Raw genomic sequence first — 20,376 nt, 5'->3', positions numbered from 1 at the left:
AGAAATTATTGTTATTTTTAATGATATTCTTTCGTTTCTTGACATGGATCTTCATTCACCTGCTAATTTGCTGGTCAAACAAGTTCAGTATTGAGGTAAATAATACAAACTATTTACACATGCTTCAATTCAATTTAAATCGAAATTTAATTGTTTATATATCATTTTATGTGTGTCTGTGGTCTTCTTCTGAGTATTTAAATTTACTCTTCAATAAATTTCATTTAATTATAAAATATCCTACATTTTGTTTAAAATATTATTGGTGATTGTACAAAACATATTATTGGTTTAATTACATTAATTTGAATTGGCTAATTATAGGAACTTGAAGTGAAACTGGACAAACTCACTAGGAAACAACGTGAGTCTCAGGAAAAAATGAGGTAGAAATTTTTAATTTTACTAATATATATTTTCTCTTTTTTTTGTTCATAATTAAACTAATTAACTCTATTTTTTTTTTAATTATGTGCAGGTATTATGCACCTAACATTGAAAAAATCAATTCAGCTCTTGAAGCAGGAGTTTATCAACAATTTCTTACAACTGCTATTCAACGTATCCAGACATCAAAGGTAAGAATTGTCAATTATAATATCAATTTTTACTGATATCCGAAATCAGTCAAAGGATTTTTCATTAAATATTTCATTGATTACTAGTTTCCAAAGGAATAGATATGAATAACATAATAAGGATAGGAGCAATTTCAAGTAAAGAGAAAAAGAGAAATAACTATCATATTTATTTTTTCTTTATAAAAACTTATTCTTGAATAGGAAAGATATTTAAGACGGCATTTATTATATGTCTTATTCAATTTTAAAAAAAGTAAATATGGTAGTATTTATTTTACTTTATCTCTTTTTATTTATCTTATTTTCTTAAAATTCATTACTAGTTTTTAAGAGGGTACATTTACCTTTTCTAAAAAGATAAATGAGAAATATGCATTATCAATTTGCATATTTTCCTTGGATTTGCTCTAAGAGCTAAATAAACTCGAGTGGGCAATCCAACTCTATATGATGTTAATCGAACTGAACTCAAGGATGTTTTAGTAAAAATTAATAACAAACAATGTGATGTGATTTTAAAGCTACTTCATTATTGCAAGTGCTATATTTTTTCAAAATTTTTATTTGGATAATCAACTTTGCATTGATCTTGTTTGTAGGCCAAACTGCTAGGCAATCAACTTGGTCACGAAAGGACTGAAAATGTTGAGGTAACACAATATTTGATAGGAGTATATTCTTTTATTATAAAATGAACATATATGTTGCTTATTTAGTTGCTCTTATGATCGTATCAATTTTTTCAACAAATTGAAACTGACAAGAATTAGGGTTTGTAACAAAATTCTAACTTTCATGATTTTTTAATCAAATATCTAACAAAATTTAATTCGCATTTGCTTTATATATTGGCTTAGATATATGCACGTTTGTAAGGTTTTGTATTGAAGATAACCTTTCTTTTTTATGTATAGAAAGTGCAATAAACATGAGTATTTGATGCAAAGACACCTTAAATTTTCAATTTATCTATACAGACTTACCAAAGGCTCCTTTTGGTATACGAAATTGGACTTGTGGAATTGGAATCGAAGCCTTCAATTCGAAATCCGGTGTTTGATATCATAAAAATTCTTAAAATTTGGATAGAATTACAATTCCAAATCCTCCAATTCCACAATTTGAATTCTATATCAAAGGTAATGGAATTTCAAATATTTGTTAAGTTACACACACATTGCACACATTCTTACACACACTGCACACATTCACACAAATTGCACACATTCTTACACACATATTCACACACACTGCACACACACACTGCACACATTCTTGCACACACACGCTACACACATCACACATACACACATTCTTGAACATTGCGCGCGCACACATGCACACTCATACACACATTACATGTTGTATGTGTATTGTGAGCGGTGTAGTGTGTGTATATATTGAGTAATGTGTGTGTGTGTGCACGCGCGTAGTGTGTTTTAGTGATAGTGTGTAGTGTGTGTGTATGCGCGCGTAGTATGTTATTAGTGTGTGTGTGTGTGTAATGATTGTGCAACGTGTGTGGTGTGTTGAAGAGCGTGATCAGTGTGTTTGCTTTGTCTCTTCCTAGTGCTTGTAAAATTATCAAGCCTCCTAGATCCAGCGAATCGACTAGATCACAGGGTCTAGGAACTCGCGGAACTGGAGAATCTCGGTCGTTGGATACACAGAACACTCCTTCAAAACCCTCAACCACGAATACTAAAATTTAGCACAGGGAAGTAGGGATCGATCCCACAGAGAGAGATGCGTAATAAATATGCATAGAGATCTGGAAACTATTTTTGGTTTGGCTGCTGCCACGCATTTTTGGATTGAGGAAATTAAACTAAGTTTGGAATTGAACTCTGCTATGCTAACAGCTAGATCTAGGCAGAAATGAATATTGCATGAAAACTAAGACTAGACAATCACTGGATCTAAAGACTCGTAACTAATTTACCTAGACCAAGGAATTTAAAATGCAAGCGGGACCCAAAACTGAAAAAGCAGATACGGAAGAAAAGAAAAGCTGCAGAATAACTAACTAAAGCATCAACTGAAAAAAAATAAATGACTTCATCTTCTCCGACGGACTCACAAGAACACTCGATAAACTTAATAGGACGCGATTCAGAAGCAAACAACCAGATTTAAAACAAGCAGGTGACATACGAAAAGATAACAGAAAAAATCTACGCTACTAGACGAAGCCAAACAGAAACAGAACATAACTCTTGAAATTCATGCACAAATCTATCTCCCCTACTCAGATCCAAAACTCGGATGCTAAATCCACTCCGGATCCAAGCATCCGACTCAAAACTCCAACCAAAAAACAGCTCCATAACAACAGATTTGGATTCTCCACAGATCAACAACAACAAATACAGATCAACAATCAAACTCCCAGATCAAACACCATGTCAACAGATAAAATAGCTCAACATAAATCAACTCCAAAACAGAGGAAATGAAATCAACAGAAATGCATAGGAAATTTAAACAGCATCAACAGCAGATTCGACTCCCGAAAGTGAAGTTCGAAAAAACAAGAAACAACAAACTGAAATTTAAATGATTGTATCTTCGCCCTCACGCGGACGGTGTTACGTCGGAACTACTGAACTCAAAAACGACTCCCTTAACCATCCCGAATTCCCATTTCCAAGTGTGTGTGTTTGAGCTAAGTATGAGCAAAAGTTCTCTCCCTTTTTTCGTGCTGCATACTCCTCCATTTATATGCGTTGAGGTGGGGCCCAGCGAGGTATAGATAGACCTTGTTGCCCTCAGCTATCAACTCCCTTCCTCTAGCCTTCTTTTCCTTCAGCTTTGATCAATTTCTGCTCATTTCCTCGCTAGACTGTTTCCTCCAGTATCTCCTGGATCTAGCGCTTTATCACACACCTGGCTTAATCAAACATGTTAGACCCAGCAGAAATGTGATGCTTTTCACTATAAAACCAATGCATGAAATTAGCCTTATCAAACACATTTGAAGAGCGTGATCAGTGTGTTTGCTTTGTCTCTTCCTAGTGCTTGTAAAATTATCAAGCCTCCTAGATCCAGCAAATCGACTAGATCACAGGGTCTAGGAACTCGCGGAACTGGAGAATATCGGTCGTTGGATACACATAACACTCCTTCAAAACCCTCAACCACGAATACTAAAATTTAGCACAGGGAAGTAGGGATCGATCCCACAGAGAGAGATGCGTAATAAATATGCATAGAGATCTGGAAACTATTTTTGGTTTGGCTGCTGCCACGCATTTTTGGGTTGAGGAAATTAAACTAAGTTTGGAATTGAACTCTGCTATGCTAACAGCTAGATCTAGGCAGAAATGAATATTGCATGAAAACTAAGACTAGACAATCACTGGATCTAAAGACTCTTAACTAATTTACCTAGACCAAGGAATTTAAAATGCAAGCGGGACCCAAAACTGAAAAGGCAGATACGGACGAAAAGAAAAGCTGCAGAATAACTAACTAAAACATCAACTGAAAAAAAAATAAATGACTTCATCTTCTCCGACGGACTCACAAGAACACTCGGTAAACTTAATAGGACGCGATTCAGAAGCAAACAACCAGATTTAAAACAAGCAGGTGACATACGAAAAGATAACAGAAAAAATCTACGCTACTAGACGAAGCCAAACAGAAACAGAACATAACTCTTGAAATTCATGCACAAATCTATCTCCCCTGCTCAGATCCAAAACTCGGATGCTAAATCCACTCCGGATCCAAGCATCCGACTCAAAACTCCAACCAAAAAAAACAGCTCCATAACAACAGATTTGGATTCTCCACAGATCAACAACAACAAATACAGATCAACAATCAAACTCCCAGATCAAACACCATGTCAACAGATAAAATAGCTCAACATAAATCAACTCCAAAACAGAGGAAATGAAACCAACAGAAATGCATAGGAAATTTAAACAACATCAACAGCAGATTCGACTCCCGAAAGTGAAGTTCGAAAAAACAAGAAACAACAAACTGAAATTTAAATGATTGTATCTTCGCCCTCACGCGGACGGTGTTACGTCGGAACTACTGAACTCAAAAACGACTCCCTTAACCATCCCGAATTCCCATTTCCAAGTGTGTGTGTTTGAGCTAAGTATGAGCAAAAGTTCTCTCCCTTTTTTCGTGCTGCATACTCCTCCATTTATATGCGTTGAGGTGGGGCCCAGCGAGGTATAGATAGACCTTGTTGCCCTCAGCTATCAACTCCCTTCCTCTAGCCTTCTTTTCTTTCAGCTTTGATCAATTTCTGCTCATTTCCTCGCTAGACTGTTTCCTCCAGTATCTCCTGGATCTAGCGCTTTATCACACACCTGGCTTAATCAAACATGTTAGACCCAGCAGAAATGTGATGCTTTTCACTATATAACCAATGCATGAAATTAGCCTTATCAAACTGCTCACACTTAAACCATACATGTCCTCAAGTATAAAGACAAGAGAAAAGAATAAGGCGAATTTCTAAGCATGGTTATCCCTTGACCGACTCTACAGACTCTAAACAGACTCCTAGACTTAGACACAACCGGCACAATTTTAGACATTAAAATGAAAACACATAAACATTTAAAACGAAAACACATAAACACATATGCATGAACTGGCTTCAACTTTTAGGCAACCGTCCCCACAAGATTAAGGTCAATCCAACAGGCTGCACTCCTCCAAATAGGCCATTTCCCTTCCTCTACCTAGCCAATCTGTCAGTTTGTCAAGATGGCCTTTTACTTCCCCAATTGTTGGATTCACTCGATCACTCATTCCTCACCGGGGATGTTAGGACCAACTCCCTCTTAAGTCATCGCCATACCACTGAAGCGTCAGGTTATGAGAATTTTCTCCTTCTAAACTCCCCCCCTCTTTTTATTTATTTATTTTTTTCCCTGGACTTCGTCCAGCTTATACCTCCTTAATTATACTTCTTGATATTACTTCCTCTGGACTTCGTCCAGCTTATCCCTCCAGATTATCATTTATTTTATTATCTCCTTCCTAAATTCTTCTCCTTCAGCATTCAGTGGCAGCCCAGTTACATATGTTAGCTCGAAGTTATTACAGGCTTATAACTCGCTTTTAAAGTAGGGCTTCACGACTGAGTAAGTAAAGGCGTTCTCTATCGTTCTCACTTCACTCAGATTGGCTCGGCTTGTTTGATAAGGCTAATTTCATGCATTGGTTATATAGTGAAAAGCATCACATTTCTGCTGGGTCTAACATGTTTGATTAAGCCAGGTGTGTGATAAAGCGCTAGATCCAGGAGATACTGGAGGAAACAGTCTAGCGAGGAAATGAGCAGAAATTGATCAAAGCTGAAGGAAAAGAAGGCTAGAGGAAGGGAGTTGATAGCTGAGGGCAACAAGGTCTATCTATACCTCGCTGGGCCCCACCTCAACGCATATAAATGGAGGAGTATGCAGCACGAAAAAAGGGAGAGAACTTTTGCTCATACTTAGCTCAAACACACACACTTGGATATGGGAATTCAGGATGGTTAATGGAGTCGTTTTTTAGTTCAGTAGTTCCGACGTAACACCGTCCGCGTGAGGGCGAAGATACAATCATTTAAATTTCAGTTTGTTGTTTCTTGTTTTTTCGAACTTCACTTTCGGGAGTCGAATCTGCTGTTGATGTTGTTTAAATTTCCTATGCATTTCTGTTGGTTTCATTTCCTCTGTTTTGGAGTTGATTTATGTTGAGCTATTTTATCTGTTGACATGGTGTTTGATCTGGGAGTTTGATTGTTGATCTGTATTTGTTGTTGTTGATCTGTGGAGAATCCAAATCTGTTGTTATGGAGCTGTTTTTTGGTTGGAGTTTTGAGTCGGATGCTTGGATCCGGATTGGATTTAGCATCCGAGTTTTGGATCTGAGTAGGGGAGATAGATTTGTGCATGAATTTCAAGAGTTATGTTCTGTTTCTGTTTGGCTTCGTCTAGTAGCGTAGATTTTTTCTGTTATCTTTTCGTATGTCACCTGCTTGTTTTAAATCTGGTTGTTTGCTTCTGAATCGCGTCCTATTAAGTTTACCGAGTGTTCTTGTGAGTCCGTCGGAGAAGATGAAGTCATTTATTTTTTTTTCAGTTGATGCTTTAGTTAGTTATTCTGCAGCTTTTCTTTTCGTCCGTATCTGCCTTTTCAGTTTTGGGTCCCGCTTGCATTTTAAATTCCTTGGTCTAGGTAAATTAGTTACGAGTCTTTAGATCCAGTGATTGTCTAGTCTTAGTTTTCATGCAATATTCATTTCTGCCTAGATCTAGCTGTTAGCATAGCAGAGTTCAATTCCAAACTTAGTTTAATTTCCTCAACCCAAAAATGCGTGGCAGCAGCCAAACCAAAAATAGTTTCCAGATCTCTATGCATATTTATTACGCATCTCTCTCTGTGGGATCGATCCCTACTTCCCTGTGCTAAATTTTAGTATTCGTGGTTGAGGGTTTTGAAGGAGTGTTCTGTGTATCCAACGACCGATATTCTCCAGTTCCGCGAGTTCCTAGACCCTGTGATCTAGTCGATTTGCTGGATCTAGGAGGCTTGATAATTTTACAAGCACTAGGAAGAGACAAAGCAAACACACTGATCACGCTCTTCAAATGTGTTTGATAAGGTTAATTTCATGCATTGGTTATATAGTGAAAAGCATCACATTTCTGCTGGGTCTAACATGTTTGATTAAGCCAGGTGTGTGATAAAGCGCTAGATCCAAGAGATACTGGAGGAAACAGTCTAGCGAGGAAATGAGCAGAAATTGATCAGAGCTGAAGGAAAAGAAGGCTAGAGGAAGGGAGTTGATAGCTGAGGGCAACAAGGTCTATCTATACCTCGCTGGGCCCCACCTCAACGCATATAAATGGAGGAGTATGCAGCACGAAAAAAGGGAGAGAACTTTTGCTCATACTTAGCTCAAACACACACACTTGGAAATGGGAATTCGGGATGGTTAAGGGAGTCGTTTTTGAGTTCAGTAGTTCCGACGTAACACCGTCCGCGTGAGGGCGAAGATACAATCATTTAAATTTCAGTTTGTTGTTTCTTGTTTTTTCGAACTTCACTTTCGGGAGTCGAATCTGCTGTTGATGTTGTTTAAATTTCCTATGCATTTCTGTTGGTTTCATTTCCTCTGTTTTGGAGTTGATTTATGTTGAGCTATTTTATCTGTTGACATGGTGTTTGATCTGGGAGTTTGATTGTTGATCTGTATTTGTTGTTGTTGATCTGTGGAGAATCCAAATCTGTTGTTATGGAGCTGTTTTTTGGTTGGAGTTTTGAGTCGGATGCTTGGATCCGGAGTGGATTTAGCATCCGAGTTTTGGATCTGAGCAGGGGAGATAGATTTGTGCATGAATTTCAAGAGTTATGTTCTGTTTCTGTTTGGCTTCGTCTAGTAGCGTAGATTTTTTCTGTTATCTTTTCGTATGTCACCTGCTTGTTTTAAATCTGGTTGTTTGCTTCTGAATCGCGTCCTATTAAGTTTACCGAGTGTTCTTGTGAGTCCGTCGGAGAAGATGAAGTCATTTATTTTTTTTTTCAGTTGATGCTTTAGTTAGTTATTCTGCAGCTTTTCTTTTCGTCCGTATCTGCCTTTTCAGTTTTGGGTCCCGCTTGCATTTTAAATTCCTTGGTGTAGGTAAATTAGTTAAGAGTCTTTAGATCCAGTGATTGTCTAGTCTTAGTTTTCATGCAATATTCATTTCTGCCTAGATCTAGCTGTTAGCATAGCAGAGTTCAATTCCAAACTTAGTTTAATTTCCTCAACCCAAAAATGCGTGGCAGCAGCCAAACCAAAAATAGTTTCCAGATCTCTATGCATATTTATTACGCATCTCTCTCTGTGGGATCGATCCCTACTTCCCTGTGCTAAATTTTAGTATTCGTGGTTGAGGGTTTTGAAGGAGTGTTCTGTGTATCCAACGACCGATATTCTCCAGTTCCGCGAGTTCCTAGACCCTGTGATCTAGTCGATTTGCTGGATCTAGGAGGCTTGATAATTTTACAAGCACTAGGAAGAGACAAAGCAAACACACTGATCACGCTCTTCAAATGTGTTTGATAAGGTTAATTTCATGCATTGGTTATATAGTGAAAAGCATCACATTTCTGCTGGGTCTAACATGTTTGATTAAGCCAGGTGTGTGATAAAGCGCTAGATCCAAGAGATACTGGAGGAAACAGTCTAGCGAGGAAATGAGCAGAAATTGATCAGAGCTGAAGGAAAAGAAGGCTAGAGGAAGGGAGTTGATAGCTGAGGGCAACAAGGTCTATCTATACCTCGTTGGGCCCCACCTCAACGCATATAAATGGAGGAGTATGCAGCACGAAAAAAGGGAGAGAACTTTTGCTCATACTTAGCTCAAACACACACACTTGGAAATGGGAATTCGGGATGGTTAAGGGAGTCGTTTTTGAGTTCAGTAGTTCCGACGTAACACCGTCCGCGTGAGGGCGAAGATACAATCATTTAAATTTCAGTTTGTTGTTTCTTGTTTTTTCGAACTTCACTTTCGGGAGTCGAATCTGCTGTTGATGTTGTTTAAATTTCCTATGCATTTCTGTTGGTTTCATTTCCTCTGTTTTGGAGTTGATTTATGTTGAGCTATTTTATCTGTTGACATGGTGTTTGATCTGGGAGTTTGATTGTTGATCTGTATTTGTTGTTGTTGATCTGTGGAGAATCCAAATCTGTTGTTATGGAGCTGTTTTTTGGTTGGAGTTTTGAGTCGGATGCTTGGATCCGGAGTGGATTTAGCATCCGAGTTTTGGATCTGAGTAGGGGAGATAGATTTGTGCATGAATTTCAAGAGTTATGTTCTGTTTCTGTTTGGCTTCGTCTAGTAGCGTAGATTTTTTCTGTTATCTTTTCGTATGTCACCTGCTTGTTTTAAATCTGGTTGTTTGCTTCTGAATCGCGTCCTATTAAGTTTACCGAGTGTTCTTGTGAGTCCATCGGAGAAGATGAAGTCATTTATTTTTTTTTCAGTTGATGCTTTAGTTAGTTATTCTGCATCTTTTCTTTTCGTCCGTATCTGCCTTTTCAGTTTTGGGTCCCGCTTGCATTTTAAATTCCTTGGTCTAGGTAAATTAGTTACGAGTCTTTAGATCCAGTGATTGTCTAGTCTTAGTTTTCATGCAATATTCATTTCTGCCTAGATCTAGCTGTTAGCATAGCAGAGTTCAATTCCAAACTTAGTTTAATTTCCTCAACCCAAAAATGCGTGGCAGCAGCCAAACCAAAAATAGTTTCCAGATCTCTATGCATATTTATTACGCATCTCTCTCTGTGGGATCGATCCCTACTTCCCTGTGCTAAATTTTAGTATTCGTGGTTGAGGGTTTTGAAGGAGTGTTCTGTGTATCCAACGACCGATATTCTCCAGTTCCTCGAGTTCCTAGACCCTGTGATCTAGTCGATTTGCTGGATCTAGGAGGCTTGATAATTTTACAAGCACTAGGAAGAGACAAAGCAAACACACTGATCACGCTCTTCAAATGTGTTTGATAAGGTTAATTTCATGCATTGGTTATATAGTGAAAAGCATCACATTTCTGCTGGGTCTAACATGTTTGATTAAGCCAGGTGTGTGATAAAGCGCTAGATCCAAGAGATACTGGAGGAAACAGTCTAGCGAGGAAATGAGCAGAAATTGATCAGAGCTGAAGGAAAAGAAGGCTAGAGGAAGGGAGTTGATAGCTGAGGGCAACAAGGTCTATCTATACCTCGTTGGGCCCCACCTCAACGCATATAAATGGAGGAGTATGCAGCACGAAAAAAGGGAGAGAACTTTTGCTCATACTTAGCTCAAACACACACACTTGGAAATGGGAATTCGGGATGGTTAAGGGAGTCGTTTTTGAGTTCAGTAGTTCCGACGTAACACCGTCCGCGTGAGGGCGAAGATACAATCATTTAAATTTCAGTTTGTTGTTTCTTGTTTTTTCGAACTTCACTTTCGGGAGTCGAATCTGCTGTTGATGTTGTTTAAATTTCCTATGCATTTCTGTTGGTTTCATTTCCTCTGTTTTGGAGTTGATTTATGTTGAGCTATTTTATCTGTTGACATGGTGTTTGATCTGGGAGTTTGATTGTTGATCTGTATTTGTTGTTGTTGATCTGTGGAGAATCCAAATCTGTTGTTATGGAGCTGTTTTTTGGTTGGAGTTTTGAGTCGGATGCTTGGATCCGGAGTGGATTTAGCATCCGAGTTTTGGATCTGAGTAGGGGAGATAGATTTGTGCATGAATTTCAAGAGTTATGTTCTGTTTCTGTTTGGCTTCGTCTAGTAGCGTAGATTTTTTCTGTTATCTTTTCGTATGTCACCTGCTTGTTTTAAATCTGGTTGTTTGCTTCTGAATCGCGTCCTATTAAGTTTACCGAGTGTTCTTGTGAGTCCGTCGGAGAAGATGAAGTCATTTATTTTTTTTTCAGTTGATGCTTTAGTTAGTTATTCTGCAGCTTTTCTTTTCGTCCGTATCTGCCTTTTCAGTTTTGGGTCCCGCTTGCATTTTAAATTCCTTGGTCTAGGTAAATTAGTTACGAGTCTTTAGATCCAGTGATTGTCTAGTCTTAGTTTTCATGCAATATTCATTTCTGCCTAGATCTAGCTGTTAGCATAGCAGAGTTCAATTCCAAACTTAGTTTAATTTCCTCAACCCAAAAATGCGTGGCAGTAGCCAAACCAAAAATAGTTTCCAGATCTCTATGCATATTTATTACGCATCTCTCTCTGTGGGATCGATCCCTACTTCCCTGTGCTAAATTTTAGTATTCGTGGTTGAGGGTTTTGAAGGAGTGTTCTGTGTATCCAATGACCGAGATTCTCCAGTTCCGCGAGTTCCTGTCTGTGATCTAGTCGATTCGCTGGATCTAGGAGGCTTGATAATTTTACAAGCACTAGGAAGAGACAAAGCAAACACACTGATCACGCTCTTCAAATGTGTTTGATAAGGCTAATTTCATGCATTGGTTATATAGTGAAAAGCATCACATTTCTGCTGGGTCTAACATGTTTGATTAAGCCAGGTGTGTGATAAAGCGCTAGATCCAGGAGATACTGGAGGAAACAGTCTAGCGAGGAAATGAGCAGAAATTGATCAAAGCTGAAGGAAAAGAAGGCTAGAGGAAGGGAGTTGATAGCTGAGGGCAACAAGGTCTATCTATACCTCGCTGGGCCCCACCTCAACGCATATAAATGGAGGAGTATGCAGCACGAAAAAAGGGAGAGAACTTTTGCTCATACTTAGCTCAAACACACACACTTGGAAATGGGAATTCGGGATGGTTAAGGGAGTCGTTTTTGAGTTCAGTAGTTCCGACGTAACACCGTCCGCGTGAGGGCGAAGATACAATCATTTAAATTTCAGTTTGTTGTTTCTTGTTTTTTCGAACTTCACTTTCGGGAGTCGAATCTGCTGTTGATGTTGTTTAAATTTCCTATGCATTTCTGTTGGTTTCATTTCCTCTGTTTTGGAGTTGATTTATGTTGAGCTATTTTATCTGTTGACATGGTGTTTGATCTGGGAGTTTGATTGTTGATCTTTATTTGTTGTTGTTGATCTGTGGAGAATCCAAATCTGTTGTTATGGAGCTGTTTTTTGGTTGGAGTTTTGAGTCGGATGCTTGGATCCGGAGTGGATTTAGCATCCGAGTTTTGGATCTGAGTAGGGGAGATAGATTTGTGCATGAATTTCAAGAGTTATGTTCTGTTTCTGTTTGGCTTCGTCTAGTAGCGTAGATTTTTTCTGTTATCTTTTCGTATGTCACCTGCTTGTTTTAAATCTGGTTGTTTGCTTCTGAATCGCGTCCTATTAAGTTTACCGAGTGTTCTTGTGAGTCCGTCGGAGAAGATGAAGTCATTTATTTTTTTTTTCAGTTGATGCTTTAGTTAGTTATTCTGCAGCTTTTCTTTTCGTCCGTATCTGCCTTTTCAGTTTTGGGTCCCGCTTGCATTTTAAATTCCTTGGTCTAGGTAAATTAGTTACGAGTCTTTAGATCCAGTGATTGTCTAGTCTTAGTTTTCATGCAATATTCATTTCTGCCTAGATCTAGCTGTTAGCATAGCAGAGTTCAATTCCAAACTTAGTTTAATTTCCTCAACCCAAAAATGCGTGGCAGCAGCCAAACCAAAAATAGTTTCCAGATCTCTATGCATATTTCTTACGCATCTCTCTCTGTGGGATCGATCCCTACTTCCCTGTGCTAAATTTTAGTATTCGTGGTTGAGGGTTTTGAAGGAGTGTTCTGTGTATCCAACGACCGAGATTCTCCAGTTCCGCGAGTTCCTAGACCCTGTGATCTAGTCGATTCGCTGGATCTAGGAGGCTTTATAATTTTACAAGCACTAGGAAGAGACAAAGCAAACACACTGATCACGCTCTTCAAATGGCGCCGTTGTCGGGGATGGATGGCGTAGTTTTTTTTTCACGCTAGAGATTTGGTGTATATAGTTTAATTTTTGTGTTTCTTTTTGTTGACAGTTTATGAGCAAAAGCTTACGGTCAGGAGTCTGGAGTAACCCGTCTTGGTCAAGGAACGTCCAATTGAGGTGTCAAGTCAAGGAATCAACATCCGCCGTTACTACCAGATCAGGGTTGTCAACAGTAGATCCGCTTCCGTGTGAATCAGGAAGCGAAGAAGAGTGGAATTCATCGGGGAAAGAGGATCCACAGTCGTCATCAGAAACTGAACATTCAGAAGAGGAATCTGTAATGGCAAACGTAGTGGACACAGACCAAGAAATTGATTCACTCACTGCACATCTGGATGGAGAGCCAGCCCATGCCATAGCGTCGAATCAGCGCCAGCGATCTATTGAGATTAAAACAAATGTGCTTGGCGTTTTACCTACATTCTCAGGGCGGAGAAACGAGTGTCCTTACGAATTTTTGAACGAGTTCAGCAAGCTATGCAGCATTCAGAAGAGGCCCAACGAAACTACCGTGGAGGACTACCGCCTGCGTGCGATTCCATTTGCCTTAAAGGGAGAGGCCAACACATGGTTGCTGAGGCTTCCACCTGACTCAATCACCACGTGGAGGGATTTCAAATTGGAATTCCTGGACTATTTTTTCCCGTCCAACAAAACAAATGCTCTCAAAAAGGAGATTCAAGAATGCAAGCAGGACTACGATGAGTCTTTAAGCCAATATTGGTCTCGGTTTAAGGGACTGCTTGATGCTTGTCCTAATCATAGAATGATGGAGGCTGAAACATTTTATTTGTTCTATGAAGGAGCAAATCTTGAATCAAAGGACTTAATGAATTCCTCGAGCGGGGGGAATTTTACCAAGAACAGGGCAAGTGAAGCGCGCGAAATTCTGGGAAGATTAATTGACGCGAAGAAAGCGTATGATAATCCGCGTGCCATCATGAGGAGAAGTTCAGCGAATGCAGTTAAGGAACAAGAAGGAGAAGGGGTTAGAGACAGGATTGATCGATTGGAGAAGGCACTGCTAAATGCCATTGAAAGGAAGAATACCCCTGGTCAGGAGGAAAATCAAATCCAATGCTATAGCAGTCCATCACCCGATGGAGAACTTCAAGCTCAAGCAAATGCGATGGGGAACTGGAACCAAAATAATCAAAATACAAGCTGGAACCAGTGGAAGATTAAAGATGCACCATGGAGGGACAACCCTTGTTTTAGGTGGGCTGAAGGAAACCAACAACTGCAATTGCAATACCCAGGTCCAACGGAGAACCAGCAGAATTGGCCCAACCGGAATCAGGAAGGACCGCAGCATAATTCTAACGGGTCAGGGAAGAATCAAGAAGGGCCGAATAACTGGAGCAGGAACCAGAATAACCAAGGGAATTCCTATGCGCCCCCACATCAAAGGAATACTTCGGGGAACAATCAAAATTTCCAACAAAATCACCAAGGTCCAGCAAATCAGTTCAACAACAATCAGGGAGGTCAGGGAAACTATCGCCAGAACCAGATTGTTGGAACAAGTCAGAATCAAGGTTCCAGTTCAAATCAAACAAATTACCGGCCTCAGAGGAATCTAGATGACGTGGTGCATGACCTGGTCAACTCTCAGCAACACATGCAGAATAACATGCAGGCTAACAATGACGTGGTGCACAAAATTCAGGATGCTCAAAAGGAGCAGAAGTCTGCCATGGACATGCTGGCAAAGCAAATGTCACAGTTAGCCACATCGTTGAATGAAATGCGGGGAAATGAAGGAAGACTGCCTGCCACGGTCAAGCCACCAGACCGAGCAAACATTAGTCAAATCACTTTGAGATCCGGACGAGGCTATGAAGGACCGACGCTGGAGAGTGATGAAAAGATACCTTCACAGGTGATCGGAGGAAAAGAAAGCCGAGAGTCTCAAGGGGATAACCCTAGACCCAGAGAAGTCCTTGTTCAGGATGACCTCCAGGAGGGAGATTTAGGGGGATCTCTACCTCGACCAAGTGACCCATTTTTCCTTGATCCAGAACCTGAATTAAAGAGTAAAGAAGGCAGCGGGGAGGTTAGTGAGGCCCCCGCAGGGAGTTCCACAAATGCAGTGAAGCGACCAAAGCCATTTCCATACCGAGGGGAAGCCAAGAAAAAGAAGGATGATCCGGAGGATTTTGTGGAAATATTTAGCAAGCTGGAGATTAACCTGCCGTTTTTACAAGCTCTGAAGATACCCACTTTCAGCAAGTTCATCAAAGAGTTCATAGCTGGGAAAACCAAACCTGATGGGAAGATTGTCATAGGAGAAAGTGTGTCCGCAGTGATACAGAAAAGAAGGATGCCATCAAAATGCACAGACCCGGGTATGTTCACTCTCCCTATTTCTCTAGGTGATATTAAAATTGAGCATGCCATGTGTGATCTAGGTGCATCGATAAATGTTTTACCTCTTTCAATATATAAAAAATTGGTGGGAGTTAGCATGGTAAATACGAAAGTGGTAATTCAGTTAGCCGATAGAACATGCATCTCTCCTGAGGGAGTGTTGGAAAATGTCATAGTTAGAGTGCATGATTTCCTGTACCCGGCTGATTTTCATGTGATAAAAATGAGTGATAATGAATCGGCTGAGTCTAGCGGGGTGCTGTTGGGAAGACCCTTCCTTCGCACCGCAAAGACTATTATTGATGTGTTTGATGGAACAATATGCCTAGACTATCATGGGGAGAAGTACACCTTCAGCATTGATGAAGCGATGAAAAAACCACTCGATGTTGAGAATTTGCATGTTGTGGATGTAATTAACCCCCTGGTCCAGGAATATCTTGAGACTGAGTTAATGCAGGAACAGATTAACAATTCTGAGCTAAGCCAAGCTGTGGAGAAGGAGGTGACAGGATGGTGTGAAACTTTTTTTACTCGGAACATGACGGACGACCAAATCAATGAAGCGATCATGGCATTATGCCAACAACCACTGTCATTCCAATCAGCAGGGTCAGTTCTAGGGAAGAGCCCAGACGAAGGAACAAGTCTAGAGGGAATAGCGACAAGAGGTATGGAGAAAAACCCCCTGCCTCAGGAAGCCGTCACACCAAAGAAAGAGTTGAAAACCTTACCTGAGAATCTCAAGTATGCGTACCTAGAGGAAGGGGAAAATTGTCCAGTGATAATCAACAGCTGCTTGACTAAGGAACAAGAGAGTACGTTGCTGGACGTAATTAGGAGGAACAAGAAGGCCATAGGATGGACACTTTCGGACCTCATTGGCATCAGCCCCGATCTTTGCATGCACCACATCAGATTAGAGGAAGGGGCAAAGGCTCGACGTGATCCACAAAGGAAGCTGAATCCGAATATGAGGGAGGAGGTACTCAAGGAAGTTTTGAAACTATTGTCCCTGGGAATCATATACTCCATCCCCGATAGCGAGTGGGTTAGTCCGGTTCACATGGTACCTAAGAAATCAGGAATACAAGTGGTAGAAAATGATAAAAACGAGTTGGTGCCTACTCGACTGGTTACTGGATGGAGGATGTGTATTGACTACAGGAAACTGAATGAGGCCACCAAAAAGGATCATTTTCCTTTACCATTTATTGACTAGATGCTAGAGAGGTTGGCTGGCAAACAGTATTTCTGTTTCCTTGACGGATACAGCGGTTATTTCCAGATTTACGTCAACCCAGAGGATCAGGAAAAGACCACATTCACATGCCCTTTTGGCACTTATGCCTACAGAAGGATGCCATTTGGTCTATGCAATGCACCGGGAACGTTCCAGCGTTGTATGATGAGTATTTTTTCAGATCTGCTGGAGGTATGTATCGAGATATTCATGGATGACTTCACCGTATACGGAGACTCGTTTGATACTTGTTTGGCCAGCCTTGACCTAGTGCTGCAAAGATGCCAAGAGAAGCACCTGGTTTTGAATTTCGAAAAGTGTCACTTCATGGTGACCGAGGGCATTGTCCTAGGTCATGTAGTTTCTGATAGGGGAATTCAAGTAGACAAGGCAAAGGTGGAAGTGATTTCAAAGCTACCTTACCCCACAAGTCAAAAAGAAATTAGAGGATTCCTGGGTCACGCAGGTTTCTATAGGAGGTTTATCAAGGACTTTGCAAAAATTGCGCAACCACTCACTCATTTGTTGCATAACGATGTGGAGTTCGTGTTTGATGAAGAATGCAAAAAGGCATTCCAGTTGCTCAAGGATAGACTCGTGACCGCACCAATTATCACGGCGCCAGACTGGAATTACCCTTTTGAAGTAATGTGCGATGCGAGTGATTTCGCTGTGGGAGCCGTCCTAGGGCAGAAGATAGACGGGAAAAGTTATGTGATCTTCTACGCGTCCAAAACGCTGAATCAAGCTCAAAAAAATTACGATACCACGGAGAAGGAAATGTTGGCTGTCGTGTACTCATTTGAAAAATTCCGACCCTATCTACTTGGGTCAAAGGTTATTGTTTTCACGGATCATGCAGCAATAAAGTACTTACTGGCTAAGAAGGAGTCAAAACCAAGGTTGATCCGATGGGTATTGCTTCTGCAGGAGTTTGATTGGGAAGTAAGGGACAAAAGAGGAACGGAGAACAAAGTGGCCGATCACTTGAGTAGGATTCATCAAGGGGAAACAAAAGAGGCCATCCCTGATGCTTTTCCCGAAGAGCATTTGTACTGTCTGGATGGACTCCCTAGACCGATAAGCTGGGAAGCTGTGTTGGCATTAACCGGTCTTGGAGAATCTGATAAAGGAAAGCGCACACTTAACGCAGAACCCTGGTTCGCCGATCTGGCAAATTACTTGGTCACGGGAGAAGTGCCAAGCTCAGAAGAAGCTTCCCGAGCCCAGAGGATGAAGCTTAAAAGCGAAGCCAAATACTATTTTTGGGATGATCCGTACCTGTGGAAAATGTGCTCAGACCAAGTGATTAGGCGCTGCATTCCCGAATGGGAACAAAAGGACGTGCTAATTCATTGCCATACTTTGGCATGTGGAGGTCACTTCGGACCAAGGAAGACATCAAGGAAGGTCCTGGATAGTGGTTTTTACTGGCCAACATTGAATAAAGATGCATTTGAATTTTGCCAGTGCTGCGAGAGATGCCAACAGACGGGGGGAATTTCTAGGAGGGATGAGATGCCTCAGGTCCCGGTGGTTGTTTGTGAAGTTTTTGATGTATGGGGAATGGACTTCATGGGACCATTTCCGTCATCTTGTGGGAATACTTATATATTGGTTGCAGTAGATTATGTGTCTAAGTGGATAGAAGCCAAGGCCACAACGACATGTGAATCAAAAGAAGTGGCAAAATTTCTGCAGACCAATATTTTCAACAGATATGGAGTTCCTAGAGCAATCGTTTCAGATCAAGGAACGCATTTCTGTAATCGCACCATCGAGGCTCTGATGAAGAAATACGGTGTTCACCATAGAATATCCACCCCGTACCACCCTCAGTCTAACGGTCAAGCGGAGATATCTAATCGCGAGATCAAGGCGATATTGGAGAAAACGGTTAACCCGTCAAGGAAGGACTGGAGTAAGAGGCTCGGTGACGCACTATGGGCTTACAGGACTGCCTTTAAGACACCTATTGGAATGTCGCCTTATAGGCTTGTGTTTGGCAAAATGTGCCACTTGCCCGTGGGTATTGAGCACAAGGCGTACTGGGCAGTAAAAGAGTTGAACGCACAATTTTTCAAATTCAATTTTGTATCAATTATTTCATTTTGCTAAACAAAGGATTTGAAATTAAATTTTAGTTCAACTCTTTCCATTTCAATTTCAACGATGCAAATGGATAATACTTATTAAATGTACCAGATCCTAATTATAATTTGTAGTACATGAACAAAATATATATATATATATATATATATATATATATTTTTAGGTGCAAGCTGCAACGATGCAAATGGATGATGCAGTTTCATTGACTGGTCACTCTGCTGAGGGAAACCATGCAAGGTAACTTTTATTTATTTTAATATATAATAACATATATGAATAATACTTATTAAATTATCAAATTAAAATTTATTTTATAAAAATTATTTTTTCAGGATGAGGTCAAATATGGATGAAAATCAGAGTGGATCAAGCTCAGCTGCAGGGCCTCATCTTAGCTTAGGCTTCATTGAATCACAGACGATGTGGAATAAGTCATGGAATATATGAAGCATTGAGGTTTGGATGTTGTTGGTTTAAATGAAAATTTAATAAAACAAATACCGTAAAACATTGATTTTATTTTTTCCTTAACTATGCCATTTGCTCTTTCAGTAACCAACAACAAAGATTTATCTCACTATGGACCTTTTAATGTTATAACACATTAGTGTTATTCATCATCCTAAAGTTAGGTGATTTTAAGTTTGACGCTATAACCTTCAATTGTAGGTATCCCATTTCCCATTTTGGTTGTGAAATAGAGACCTTTACTGATGATGTAATCACCATTTGCTCTACAATGCATAATATTTGAACTCTTTTGTGCAATTAATATATAATAATAAAATGGGATGTGATATAAATAATTATTTATGTAAGGGGCTTTGGTTTCAGATCGAAGCAGGTTTGAGTTCTTTGGATGGAGATGAGAAGGAAGAGCATAGTAATGACATTTATGGAAACGGTGGAGATTCAGCTGAACATGTTTCTCCGTTGATGGATTAAGTAAAATTGGAGGTCAATAATACGTCGTTATTTTGCATAGGCTTTATGTCATTGTCAAGGAAAATTTTATTATCTTATCTTTTCCCAGTTGAAAAAAAAAATCTATCTTGAGTTTTTAGCAATTCAAAAGTGAAACCATAAGATAACAAGATGAGTTTAATGCAAAAAGAGGGTATCTATTAAGATTTTTCATATTTCAATCAGTTATGCATTGTTATTTTATTATTTGATATTTTAATGTTGTATGTTCTATTATACTTATATGCCCACGTTTGATCTTAGATGGATATATGTATGTGTCACATTTCAGATATATGTATGTGTCACAGTTCAAACTCTTATGATGTATTGCATCTCATTTTGTCTTATTATTGATCACGGATAAAGTAAAATACAAAAGCCATATTTTGACGCCGATACTTTTGACTCATTTAAATTTTCTTTGTCATATTATTATATTATTGTATCTTTCTGATATCTTGTATTGTATTGTTAAGTGCATGTAAAATTGCGACATCACATTAGATTTTACATAAAAAAGATACTCCCTCCGTCCCAGGATAAGCGACTCGCTTCTTTTCTGCCTCATTTTGGAAAAATGATATAAAATAGTTAGAGTGGAAAGAGTAAAGTAAGTGAGAGAATTATGTAGATGAGAGTCTTCTCTACATAATTCTTACTCTTA

General features: G+C 39.7%; 1 protein-coding gene across 1 annotated transcript; it reads left to right on the top strand.

The window, feature by feature from the left end:
* The first annotated feature begins 381 nt into the window (after nt 1–381).
* Nucleotides 382–19,193, top strand: LOC148932271 (uncharacterized). Its single transcript, XM_089065049.1, has 5 exons — nt 382–386; nt 479–578; nt 1,181–1,231; nt 18,910–18,983; nt 19,079–19,193. The coding sequence occupies exons 1-5, from the start codon at nt 382–384 to the stop codon at nt 19,191–19,193; spliced, it is 345 nt and encodes a 114-aa protein (XP_088921175.1).
* Nucleotides 19,194–20,376: the final 1,183 nt, after the last annotated feature.

The sequence above is a fragment of the Salvia hispanica genome, chromosome 2, assembly GCF_029641045.1.
Source record: "Salvia hispanica isolate PSC_SH4W2 chromosome 2, Shi_PSC_v1, whole genome shotgun sequence".
NCBI classification, from domain to species: Eukaryota; Viridiplantae; Streptophyta; class Magnoliopsida; order Lamiales; family Lamiaceae; genus Salvia; species Salvia hispanica.
This window is presented reverse-complemented; position numbering and strand designations above follow the sequence as displayed.

Excerpts from the sequence above, each read along its gene's own strand:
- LOC148932271 (XM_089065049.1), top strand. Across the intron at positions 579-1,180 it reads AACGTATCCAGACATCAAAG|GCCAAACTGCTAGGCAATCA; the intron begins GTAAGAATTGTC and ends TCTTGTTTGTAG. Across the intron at positions 18,984-19,078 it reads GCTGAGGGAAACCATGCAAG|GATGAGGTCAAATATGGATG; the intron begins GTAACTTTTATT and ends TTATTTTTTCAG.